The 12875-nt window shown below is 42.3% G+C and overlaps 2 protein-coding genes across 5 annotated transcripts; one reads left to right on the top strand and one right to left on the bottom strand.

Moving 5' to 3' along the window:
• Positions 1 to 163: 163 nt before the first annotated feature.
• Positions 164 to 4875, bottom strand: LOC146268419 (IQ motif and ankyrin repeat domain-containing protein 1-like). Of its 4 annotated transcripts, none has more exons than XM_084709904.1 (14): positions 4741 to 4873; positions 4320 to 4445; positions 3398 to 3537; positions 3122 to 3286; positions 2848 to 3039; positions 2633 to 2758; positions 2398 to 2537; positions 2037 to 2133; positions 1847 to 1939; positions 1643 to 1751; positions 1405 to 1501; positions 973 to 1107; positions 736 to 864; positions 164 to 476 (listed from the first exon to the last, which is right to left on the bottom strand). In XM_084709904.1, exons 1-14 carry the CDS (start codon positions 4820 to 4822, stop codon positions 302 to 304), a joined length of 1806 nt encoding a protein of 601 aa, XP_084566030.1. In that variant the 5' UTR covers positions 4823 to 4873; the 3' UTR covers positions 164 to 301. The 4 variants fall into 4 exon arrangements, with proteins under 4 accessions (XP_084566030.1, XP_084566031.1, XP_084566032.1 ...); XM_084709905.1 differs by having other exon boundaries at positions 2037 to 2091; XM_084709906.1 differs by having other exon boundaries at positions 4368 to 4445.
• Positions 4876 to 5003: 128 nt separating this feature from the next.
• On the top strand, positions 5004 to 12694 carry sack1ha (scaffolding CK1 anchoring protein Ha). The gene is made up of 6 exons (XM_084709903.1): positions 5004 to 5484; positions 6293 to 6754; positions 6996 to 7160; positions 7426 to 7550; positions 7643 to 12002; positions 12112 to 12694. The coding sequence occupies exons 2-6, from the start codon at positions 6299 to 6301 to the stop codon at positions 12121 to 12123; spliced, it is 5118 nt and encodes a 1705-aa protein (XP_084566029.1). The 5' UTR covers positions 5004 to 5484; positions 6293 to 6298; the 3' UTR covers positions 12124 to 12694.
• Positions 12695 to 12875: the final 181 nt, after the last annotated feature.

Raw genomic sequence — 12875 nt, 5'->3', positions numbered from 1 at the left:
TTAAATGTATCCTTTTTTTGCAGAGCAGACATAAAAACTCCTGGGGCTTCTTGACAACAAATTCACAGCACAGGTTTGCCAGAAAGTTAAAAAGAAATAGGCTATTTGATATAGGTTATACACTCTTCATGTAACTTTTCAAGCCACTGAATCATTAGAATAGTTTGTCATCAATCCAACAATGAGTGAAATGTGCGTTTTATTAATATAACTGATGTACACACGTTTAGACATGTTATGATAAAAAATGCATTTAAAAATACAATTTACTGCAGTGTGCTGTATGAAATTGACAATTATATTACAGTCTTGACTCAGGCAACATAACCTCAATAGGATAGAAAGCTGTGAGCAAGAAGTCCGAGGGGTGGCGCTGTTTTGTCACCAGAACAAGCCTGAACTTCTCAATCCAGTCTAACCTGAACTCAGTTTTTGCATACCGGGGTCCGTCTGAGGACTGTACTAGACTCAGGTACCTGCAGAGACAATTTGAAGAGACAGTTATCATGACAAGTAAAGACAAGTTTGTGACAGAAATAACATGAGAACCAAGACTGAGTCGGAAATATATCTGCATTTGATTATTAATTTAATTTTGCAGAGATGTCTGTCTTGTGGAGATGTATATTTCATGTTCATGACCGGTTTTATTATTGAAGAGTTGAGCAAAAGTTGCACTTGGATTACATAGTTGCATTTTAAGTTATGGTAGAGGCTGGACTTGCACTTGTCTACCTCTCTTCCTGTAAAAGCTCCTTGTTCATTAGCTGTGCACTGAGCCCTGGCTTCACACCCTCCAACTGGCTCTTCACAGTTTCAAACAAGTCCACGTCCATCATATTTATGACCAGGTGCTTTCCAAACCTGTAAGACATAACCACCATATATCTTATTAGCCTCTTCATCTACATACCTCCAGACATTTATCTCCCTCTACCTATCTCTCTTTCTTGCTCTCTCTCTCTCTATTACCTGATGGCCCCTAACAGAGCCAGCCTCAGTTTCTCAGGCTGCATGTTTTCAGGGTTCATGGCATCCAGGTAGTTAGTGTCTCGGTACCTCAGAAATGTGGCAGCCTGACCAGAAGGATCCACGAGCAGAGGCCACCTTTCCTCCCAAACAGAAAGATTTTTTTAATTACTAAAACATGCAGGTGTATAATGTTACATTTACATTACATTTAGTCATTTAGCAGACACTCTTATCCAGAGCGACTTACACTAAGTACAGTGACATTCCTATACTTAGTGTAAGTGCCTTGCCCAAGGACACAACGTTAGTTGTAGGAGGAGTTAAAAAACTATTTTAAACTCATGTTAGATGCACAGGGCAATACAGACAATGCAGGTACAGGTAAAGGTCAAGTCTGAATCCCATAATAACAGTTTGACAATGATCCATAACCTGCCATCCTGTTTGATCTTGTCTCCCACGTCTTTGAGAAGAACGTCATTAAGATCACGAACCAAGCAACAAGTCCTCCCACGGGCAACAACAGCATCTGAACTCAAAATATCACACAACTCTGGGAAACGGTCTTTGAAAATGACTCAAAAGAGAAGTGTTTGCATGTACATGTATGTGCATGTCTTTGAGACAGAGATCAAGATTGGAAGAGAGAAAGATGTGTGACAGTACACACCTCCACCTGACTGCTCTCTCAGTGTCAGTTTAGCGAGGCATAGTTGATCAGCAGCCAACTGAGCAGCAATTTGAGTCTTCATAAATACATCCTCTGTGTCATGAACCACCTGTTCACAGACACACACACACACACACACATACTCAACATGAGTCAGTCCAAAGGCAATGAGATAAGAGCTATTTACTCAAGTTTTAGAGTTACCTGCAATGTGACTTTTGCTTGTTCCATACCCTTCCTCTGACATTTATCATGCTCTGTAATCCGCTTATTCAGCTCTACATAAGCCTTCTGCGCCTTAACATGCAAATTAACATGCAAAAAAAAAGACAGTAAAAGAGTGATGACAGATTCATTATTGTGTTAACTTGGAATCATTGGCTTCATATGTTACCTCTCTCTGGGATCGCTCATACTTTTTCTGGAGCTGCTCCACCTCTTCTTTCAAACTGGGGGAAAACACAGGCCATTGTTCCTTTGCACAAAACTCCCTATCAGTGAACAGTAGGGGCAGAAAAGTCAGCTATCCTCCACTGCTTTATCTTTCCAGGACATTTGACAGCAAAGAGAGAAGAAGACGTTCAGAAAATACTAAATAGGAATGCCAGGAGATTAAGCTAGATGGACATGCTTGGGAGCTGGACATGCTTGGACACTTATGTATTTCTAAATATATGTTTTGTTTGCAATTGCTCATCTAGATTCTAAAAGGATCTGCATGGGTGGAGTTGTGGTGGAAATGTGTTGTCTCTCACCAGTCAGTCTCTGCCTCCTTCAACTTTTGCTCCTCTTCAGTGCTCCTCTGTTGTTTTGCCCTCATCTTTTTTAGCATGCAATCAGTGATGCTCAGGTCCCAGCCTTCTAGGATTGATACCAAGGCCTCACCAGATGCCACCTTCAATATAAACACAGAGATTTAGCCTAAAACACACAGTCAACGCACAAAATAAAGTAAAATAGGCCACACACACGGGACACATTAATGCTCACCTGCACTGGGGTGCTGCCATCATCTGCGTGGATTCTTGGGTCCGCCCCCAACTGCAAAAGGGTTTGCACTGCCGCAAGGTGACCCCCAAAGGCAGCTCTAAAGATGGGTGTCCGTCCAAACGCACCCTACATACATCCATACCCATACATCATTGCCTGAAACAATTCCACACCTGCCCCTCTCCACGTGTGAAAGTGTGTCTGGGTGCTCTCACCTGTGTGTTAACATCTGCACCTCTCTCTACCAATAGAGTGATGACCTCAGGCTGACCCCCTGCTCCTGCCTCTGACACAGCCGTGTTGCCATTGGCATCCGTGATATTTGTCATGTGGAGCTGATTGAGCAGCTGTTGGCGTTTGCTTGTTTTCTCAACCCCAAGGCCACGCTGTGTGTCCCTCTCAGATGCCTATAGCAAGTCAAAGAAAAGGATAATCATCTTGTCAGATTCAACAACTGTCACCTACTGTTCAGAAGTAGGTTAAACTCACCTCCTTGAGAACTGTTAAGACCACTTCTGTCTCCCCATCAAAAGCTGCTTCCAGAAGGCGTGTTTGAAGGAGCTGCTCTTCCTTCTTCTTCTTTCTCTCCTCCTCCTCCTTCCTCCTCTCTTGCTGTGCCTCCTCTTGTTTCCTTCGCACTATTGCCACAAAAGCCTTCAGAAAAATAAAAAAACATTGAATTTAGGGTTCACACAAAGTTAAACAAAACGTTATGTTTATCGTAATCAGCAATGACTTTCCATGACTCTATTATATTATACTAACCTCTTTCTCCAAGCGTTCCATTAGATCCTCATAGTCCTGCTTCTTTTTCTGTTTCCGTACTAGTTTCCTCTTGGCCAGCAACCTCCTTACAGCACACTGAATGGTCACTGCAGCTTGCTCCTCTCGCCTCAGCTCCACATCTACCAAAAGAGTAGGTGTGTAATTGTGGCCAAACCATTGTGCAGTATAATTCAACACTACAGTATCTAGTGTAACCTCAGTGCAGATTCTTTGAATAGTTTACCAATGTCTAAGATAGGCTATATGTCTTGTAACACTCATTCCAGCCTGGTGTTTTGCTTGCCCTGAGGAGTTTGTTTATTACAGTGATTTTAGATTCAACTACATACCAATACTTGCACAGCCAAAACATTTATTTATTTAAACATGTTTTAGTGTGATACAGAAAGAGTAGGGAAGGAACTTTCTTGTTGATCTAATAAAAAAGCAAGAAGGCAAAGGTGTACCTTCCCCTTTGGCCCTATGGTATGTTGTGAGTCAACATATGAACAAGTGTATGCCATTTTTCATGCTGCTACAGTTTTTACTTCTCTATGTGCACTGGATGGGTGTTGCCTAGGGGGAAACAATGAGGGATTGTTTTCAGGCCCTCACTTGAATTACATCATGTCCTTTACCTAGTTACACCAGACTCCTCCTTGTTTCTTGCAAAGTGTAACTAAGGTTTATGAGCTAAGTAATGTCCAAAATGTACACACAGTGCCAGTAAAGAGGTAGGAGGGATGTTTACAGAGACAGAGAAATACGGTATAAACACAAATCTAATCTAATGTTGTAAGATAACACTGGGTGAAGATCTACTATCTGAATAGAATCCACCTCAATTAAAATAGATCACGTGTTTTGTTAATAATGGAAGATGGTGAATACATCATATAGACGGAGTGATGCAAAACTGTACTTTTCTTTGACAGTGCTGTGAGCACTGTCTCTGTTATGGGGGTAACACCTCTGGACTTGTCAGCTGTGCTTTTGGACTGGCCACCTTGTGCCACCTTTGTGCTCATTCTGCTTTGTGGAGATGTTCCTTTTTCAGGGGTACACAAAGAGACATATTGAACATCATGACTGTATGACAAACGGGATGTTTGCTACATGTTGTCATGAAATTTCCTTGAGAGTAGGCCTATAAGAAACTCACAAGGAAGAAACGTATCCAGATAGACATATAGTGTAAATACAAATTACAGTAATCCATATGACATGGCCTCCTACTGATTATTTATAGGCCTAAAAGTTCACAAAAATTGTTTAATTGGTCACCCACCCAATCCAGTAGGCACCCATCTCACTGTATTCAGAGCAGTGCTTGCATACTGTACCTGTCTTTGAGGTTTGAGTTGCTCTCTTAAAGGGTGCCTTGGCTCCAGCCTTCCCAGAAGATGTCATTTTTCGGGAGCTCATGTTTAGGTAATTAGAAAGAGGGTGGGTTCTGGGAATGGGGGAAATGTTTTTAGGCTACCCAAGCTAGCTAGTTAACTTGCATAATAAGAAGAGCCAGAACTTGTTGCTTGGCATACAGGAACACTGACGCTCACTGGTCGCCGTGGTAACACAACAATCCTCCCTCTCTCGCACACTGCCAAATCATCTGAAAATATGGATAAGAGAACGGCTCTGGAATATGGGCATTTTGTGGACTTCTGAAAATGTGATATTGCATTGTGCCACAGTAAAGGCCGGTATCACATGACATGAGTCAAAACGTTTGCTAATGATTAAAGAACTGTACAAAAAACATATTTTCTGTATTTCCCTAGCCTACAGTCTAGCGCTATAGTTCGCACTCGACTCGGTCAGGGACTCGCTCATTTCGGGAAGCCTTGGGGACATCTAACTTGGACAACAGTGCGCAAGGCGGGGCAAGATTGACGACAGTGTCTTGGCCACAGAGTCTTCATTCTTGCCTTAAGCATGAACATAAACTGGTTTGGCCTGCGAAGATGATAAAACTACGCAATAGAGCTCTTTCACAAGTCGTTCACCGCTAGGCTGAGGATGTGGCTGTAGAAAATTAACTGACGTGAGAAACTTAAACGAAAATAATCTTTACATCGAACTCAGAGGTGAGTACTATTTACACTTTTGAGGAAAACTAAAACAAACATGGCAAGTTTTTGTACAAGACGAATAGCACTTAGTTTTTTCAACCGAAAGACGTGTTCAATACAGTAAGGGTTAGGCTAGCCATAATGTTGTCAGACTGTAGCTTCAAGATAGCATTTAGACAGTTTGTATGGATTAAATGATATATTTTTTGTCCGTATAGTAGGCCTACCCAGCTTATTGTACCAAATGTTATCTTATGTTGTTCCATACATTACAGACTTCTGGGTAAACTATTTTGTGTTTTCCCCCATACTAAAATATTAACTTACTGGTGAATTTGATTCAGTTTGGACAAGGGGAGGTGCATTCGTTGGTATTATTGTTTTAACCTTGTGACACAATCTTTTCAAGATTTTGGGTCATGGGTTACTTAGGGACAGGGTTCAGAAAGTGATTTTAAACGTGTTATTTCAGTATGCCCGTCTGTGACCAACTCAATATCGTGTTTAATGTGGTATATTGGCCCATGGCATGCAAGAGATGATGTTCCAAGTGCAGTGGCGAAAATCTGCGATACATTTTGGGGAGGACTATGACATTTTCTCAAGAGCAATTCCTGAGGGGGACACCAAAATGACTGCTGTCACACATATCCTACATGTTAAATGTATGTTATTATTATTATTATTGATCATATTTTTCCTAAGATGGGGGGGGGGGGGGGGTCGTGGGGACACCCCCCCAGGATTTCCGCCTATGTCAAAGTGTATATCCATGTAGTGAAACGTTTTTTATTTACATTGTTATGTGTATTTGTATCCTTAGATCACTATGGCCCACCGCTCTCAATGCTCATCAGCTGGAGATAACCCTCTGGACCCTCATTATCTGCCTCCCCACTATCGAGAGGAGTATCGCCTGGCTATTGATGCACTTGTAGAGAAGGACTTGGAGGGCTATTATGGCTTTCTCAAGAGTGCAAATGTGGTTGACTTCCTCTCCAGACAGGAGGTTGAGTACATTAAGCACTCAACACAGATGCCATATCAGAGCACACAGCCTAAGCTGTGTGCACATGAGCTGTACCTGGGCCCTGGGGGTGAGGGATCTTCAGACACATACTGGCCCATGCACTCTGACTTGGATGCACCTGGCCTTGACCTCGGCTGGCCCCAACAACATCGCTTCATCGGCCCCACAGAAGTCACCACACTGGTGAACCCATCTGAGCCTGATATGCCCAGTATCAAAGAACATGCTCGTCGACTTATTAAGAATGCTCAACAAGTAAGTGTTTAAAAAAAATTATAACATGCTTATGCAACTTATTCCTCAAAGGAAAGGCAACATTTCAGTCTGATCTGATATAGATAAGTCTGAAATGAAATGAATGTGTGGGGCTGATTAATGAGTGGACTGCATTGTGTTTAAGACATGACAGGTCAGATCAGTGTCGTCAGCTTTTTACTACAAACTGTGTGCCTATATTATACTGGTTTCTAATTAAATGCTCATTGGTTCTCTGCAGCTGGTAGCCGTGGTAATGGACATGTTTACTGATGTTGACATCTTTGCTGATATTCTGGACGCTGCTGGGCGAAATGTTACAGTCTATATCCTTCTGGATGAACATAATGTGCACCATTTTACTAACATGGTTTCCAATTGCCGGGTAAATTTGGAGAATATTCCGGTGAGTCTGTGTATATAATGATTTCTTGTTTTTGTCAGTTAAACTCCTAAAATGTTACTATTTAAAGGATAAATGCATGGACATTTTATGGAATTTATTAGGGTGTGTTGCTGCCACCTAGAGAAAATAGAGGCCCATGTTCTTATATTTAGCACTAAAATGCCCCGAAAATGATCTGAAAAAATGATGCATTTGTGGAAATTAAGGGCTATTTTTAATAGTCATTGTTCCTGGGATTGTTTTTATACCTCTTTTTTTATTACAGTTTATGCGAGTGAGAACAGTGTCTGGCTTGACCTATTATTGTCAAACTGGGAAATCCTTCAAGGGCCAGATGATGAATAGATTCTTGCTGACAGACTGTAGGGCAGTGCTGAGTGGAAACTACAGGTGAGGCCTCAGAAAAAGAAAAAAAAAATCTGAGTAGAAAGGATATTTAATTTTGTTTTAATTGCATTACAATCAAATATTTTATTTTTCAGCTTTATGTGGTCATTTGAAAAGATTCACCGCTGCATAGCTCACCTTTTCCTTGGACAGCTCGTGACTACTTTTGATGAAGAATTTCGTATTCTCTTTGCCCAGTCCCAACCTTTGATATATGAAAATGTGCTAGCTCCAATGCCAGACTTCAGCTGCTTGTCTGACAGGCTAAGCAGCACTGATCAGACACCATTATTCAGAGATCCTAGGAAAGTCCTGCCCATAGGAAGCACTGGCTCTATGGAATGGGCCAGACATTCCTTTGATGAGCGATTGTATGTAGATCAGAAACAGATGGCTCTTAGGAAGCACAAGTTCAGTGTCCACAGGTCACTAGACCAAGGCCAGTTGGAAATGTACAACTCTTCCCAGCATTTGAGAATGGATCCATCTCTTATTGAGCAAGTTTACCCTATGGTCCCCTCTCCCAACACAATGGACTCAAATGAATTTAAAAGGCACAGTTTTGCTGAGGGCGCTCATGGCAGAGCCCCATCATATCAATTCATGCAGCACCAGACCGTGCAGGGCTTTGAGACACAGGGGAGGCAGATGCACAGAGAACAACAAAGGGAACACCCTATGTACCAGAGAGCAGGACCAGAACCAGGTTATGCTGGCTATGATAAGTTCAGGGGTTATGGGTATCCTTCGATGGATCAGTATACACAAGCTGAATACCCACCAGAAATGGAGCCTGAGCCCTATGACCCAGTACTCAATTATTTGTCATCCACTAGTTCTGTAGCGATGAAAGACGACTCAGTCAAAGCAGCTTCAGGAGAGATTTCACTTGGTCTACCACATCCAAAAAGAATAAGTATTGGACAGCCATATGCCTGTCAGCGCTCCCCAACACAGAAAATTCCTTCTGGACAAAATGAGTTCTACCAGGGGCCCAACATAGATCACGAAACACCAGACCTTAATGCCAAACAGGGTATGCGAGATTGGAGGATCAGCTCATATCTCAGTGCTTTTGATGATACAGATGAAGATGTGTCAATACAACCACCCATTGGGATTGACCCTTTTGAAGAGCCTCTTAAACATGTACAAGTCGGGCCCTCCGGTACAGTGCTGTCAGACTCCATGTTTTGTAAAGAAATACCTAAGTTTCAAACAGCACCTAGAGTAAGTAAACTCCCATATTACACCAAATCAGTCCTCCCAGAGTTTAAGAAAGTGCCCAATATTATTGTCACTATGTCATCAGAGGCCGATACAACACCATCAGAGTCATCATCAACTACAGAAGGGGACAAGACAGAGGAGGTGGAGGTTAAGGAACCCAAAGAGATCTGTGTTAAAAGGGAAGAGTCTTTCCGCAAGAGTTACAATGCAGCAGTCCAGAGGAGTTCTAGGCTGAGATCCTCACTAATATTTAGTTCTCAACTCGAGCAGCATTTCTCCCAAGACACGCAAACTACCTCTGAACAGAATGATGAGGAAAAAACCAAGAATGACAATGACCAATCCAAATTACCCTTTGCCTCTCCGATGCTGGTAAAACGGAGATCCTTTACCCGGGAACCTTTTGAATGGAGCCATTACGTAAAGTCACTAGGTACTGACAGCACAATCAAGTCTTCCAAATCTGATGACTTAGTCCATGATACAGGTGTAACACAATTACCTAAAGTTCTTCCTGATGACAAAGAGATAAAGAAACAACCAAAACCTACTGAAGGAGAGCAAACTGTTTTACCGTCAGTAGAGCCACCCAAGCGCTCTCAAGATGAGCAACTGAAAACGGTGGAAATAGAAATGAAAACCGAACAACTAACACACTCAACCAAGCCATTTTCAAGCAGTATGACCTATGTAGACATGAGTGATCCAGATAGTAGACTTATGTTTTTCAAAGAGTTAGCTGCCAAGCGAAAAGCTGAAAAGAATGCACTACTGGTGAACATCGCCAAAAAAGCTTGTATAAAGACTGATCACTCAGTAACCTCAAGTGACCAAAGAATCGAAACCACATCCCAAAAGGTAGAGCCTGGACTCTCTGAAGTTCCCCAAAAAACAGTAGAAGCTGCCATCAATATATCAGCCAAGCCAGCAGAAATAGATAGAACACCTGAGACAACACCATTTTATCAGGAGATAAAGAGCGAGATGTCAACAGTAACATGTGGACAATCACATCTTAATCCCAAAGAGGCATTTAAACTTCAGGAGCAGGATCCAAATCTTCCCCAAAATGTCTCTCAACCCCTTAACAGAGAGGGCATCTCTAGTAATGAGGGAGTACTTCCAGGTTCTACTGATGCTGAGAAGATTGAATTGAAGAGAAACCAGATTGTAAGAGAAATAAAGGAAAATGATCCTACTACCTCAAATAGTGCATTGGTGGGCTCAAACACAGTTGAAAAGGAGTGTAGACCACCTGACAGCAGTTCAACAGGCTCTTCAATTAACCCTGTCTCTTTAGTATCATCACCCTCTCCTAATCAATCAACACAAATTGAAATGTCCTCATCTCATCCACCCACACAATCCAATATGCTATCATCTATTCACCCCTCTCCAGTTTCAAGTGACTCAGCTAAAACTTTAACCTCAACAAAATGCAGCGAAAGTCTCACTAAAGGGACAATCGTAGATGATACACCAGCTTTGAATGAGCCCAGTTCATCAGTTTCACCCCAAACAGACCACTTATTTCCATCTAATTCATCTCCTCAGTGTGTCCCAGCAACAAAACCATGTCCACCAACTATTCAATCTGAATCTGGCACCTCAACCCTTTCCATTCCTTTGGAGTCCAGTCAGTCGGCTAGTCCCGATGAGTCTGTTTTGCCAATCAACCCTGAAGAAACTGAAGCCAATGAATCTCAAAGTTCCCTTCCAGTCAAACCACCATTTAAAACCAAAAAAGGAGAATCCAGCTCCCCTACACCACCCCATATAGAACACATCTCTGCTCCACAGCCCAGTTTAGGAACATTAGAAACCAGTTCTACTCCTCATCCTGCTCCCTCATCAACAAGTTCTACTCTTCATCCTGCTCCCTCAGAAACTTGTTCTACCGCCCATCCTGTTACCCCAGGAACAAGCTCTACTCCTCATCCTGCTCCATCAGCAGAAAGTTTGACTCTTCATCCTGTTACCCCAGAAACAAGTTCTACTCATCATCCTGTTACACCAGGAACAAGTTCTACTGCTCACCACAATACCCCAGGATCAAGTTCTACTCCTCATCCTGTTACCCCAGAAACAAGTTCAACTCCTTATCCCGTTACCCCAGAAACAAGTTGTACTCATGCTACTTCAGCAGCAAGTTCAACTCCTCATCCTGTTACCACAGGAACCAGCTCAACTTTCCACTCTGTTTCCTCTTCCACTAGCTCCAATCCACATCCTGATTCCCCAAAAGCTAGCTCCACTCTACATCCTGTTGCCTCAGCAAACAGCTCCACTCCTCATCCTGTTCTCTTTTCAACCAGCTCCACTACCCCATGTCAAAAAAATACCCCTGAATCACAAACACAACATAGCTCTCTGTCAGAAACGACTCAGATTGAATCTCTCTCTCCAATAATGACAGATGTTTCTTGCTATACTGCAACAGAATCATGTTCTTCCCCTGAATCTCACTCTGACACTGTCTTAGTTGCGTCTTCTGAGAATGACAAAATAGAAGTCACCACTCCCAAGATCAGCCCAACCCCAGACAAATCCAGCTCCCGTTCAGACCCCACCTCAACAGAATCAAGTGAATCTCCCTTCCCCACAGACATAGAATCATGCTCTTCATCTACGCAGACTAATTCTACTTCCTCATTCAATCCAGTTCTAACAGAGTTCAACCCAAATCCCAACTCTACTTCAGGTGAATCCAATACCCCAAATCTATCTATTGTTGTTGAAAACAGTTGCCTGAATAAGGAGCCTTTAAATAAACTTTGTGGGGAGTCAAAACCTGAAACATCTCCTGAGGAATCTGTTTTCCATGAATCACAAATTCATCAAGCAAACGTTACCGCATCAGCTTCAGAGAATGCATCCGATCAAGTCATTCCAATTTCACCTCAGTCAAAGAATTCAAAAGTAAGCCAGTCCCGCTACCATTCATCTACTTGCAAGGTACTTTCAAGTAGTAACCTCAGAGATGATACAAAGATTTTGTTAGAACAGATATCTGCAAACAGCCAAAGCCGAGCAGAGCTCACCAAAGAAACCGCTGTCACAGATGATGCAAAAGAAGATGAGGCTCACAGGGTGGGGAGTGTAGAAGAAGGGACTCTTGAACTATCACAGTCCAGTGGGCAGTGTAGGACTGATCAGGAGCGACAGAATCTGCTTCAGAGGATCAGAAGCATGCGAAAGGAGAAGAAAGTCTACAGCCGGTTTGAGGTATCTATTTTCTCTGTTAAAAAAAATACTTGGTATAAATTGACCAAATGTAGTTGAATGCCTGCCTCCTTGTGTCAACTCATGTCTTCTTTTTTGTTGTATGTGATAGATGGCACCTTAATGGGTGAAGAGAGCACAGACAAAGGCCATCACACTGGGCTGAAGAAAACTGTTTATGCAGTTTAATAGGCATCCTATGACTATCAGTTGATTTAAAAGCAACTGTGACATTTGTTGAAAGCATTTGGAAAGATGGACAAAAATAAATGATTCAGAGAGGTCCAGGCTCTGCTGCTCCAAAGGATCTCACACATTGTGGGCCTGACACAGCGATTCCTATTCAGCTGAATGAATGACAACCACTCTTATAAAATATGCATCGTTGTAATCAATGATTACTTGTTATTGTCTGTGGGGGAGTATTATGGTTGTGGGTGTGGTATGAATAAAATGTGACATAATATTTTGACCATGTGAAGTGTGCTCAAACCAAGAGTTATTCTTGAGTATTCACATCTAGATTTTGACAACAAAATATCTACTGTTTGTAACATTTTAGTATCAACTCAAATATAAGGGAAAGTGTACTAGGAAAGTGTTAAAGTGCCCTTTAGTATCTATAGGTGCTGACTTGTCTATAAAACTTACTGCTGTCTTCTTTGCTCAAAATAAAGTGAATGTTTATTATAGAAGCTGTTTTAAGCCTTCTTTGTGCAATCAGGGCCGGTCCTTCCTACAGGCGACATAGGCAGCCGCCTAGGGGGGGGCGGCATTTTCCCAAGTGCATCCATGAATTAACCCTCCCGCACAAGCAGCAGAGGGCGCCAACCGCGCCACGTCATATCTCCGTGTTGCGTTTGGGGAGGCGGCCCG

Source organism: Hypomesus nipponensis, chromosome 11, assembly GCF_054491055.1.
Source record: "Hypomesus nipponensis isolate SF chromosome 11, ASM5449105v1, whole genome shotgun sequence".
Lineage (NCBI taxonomy): Eukaryota > Metazoa > Chordata > Actinopteri > Osmeriformes > Osmeridae > Hypomesus > Hypomesus nipponensis.
This window is presented reverse-complemented; position numbering and strand designations above follow the sequence as displayed.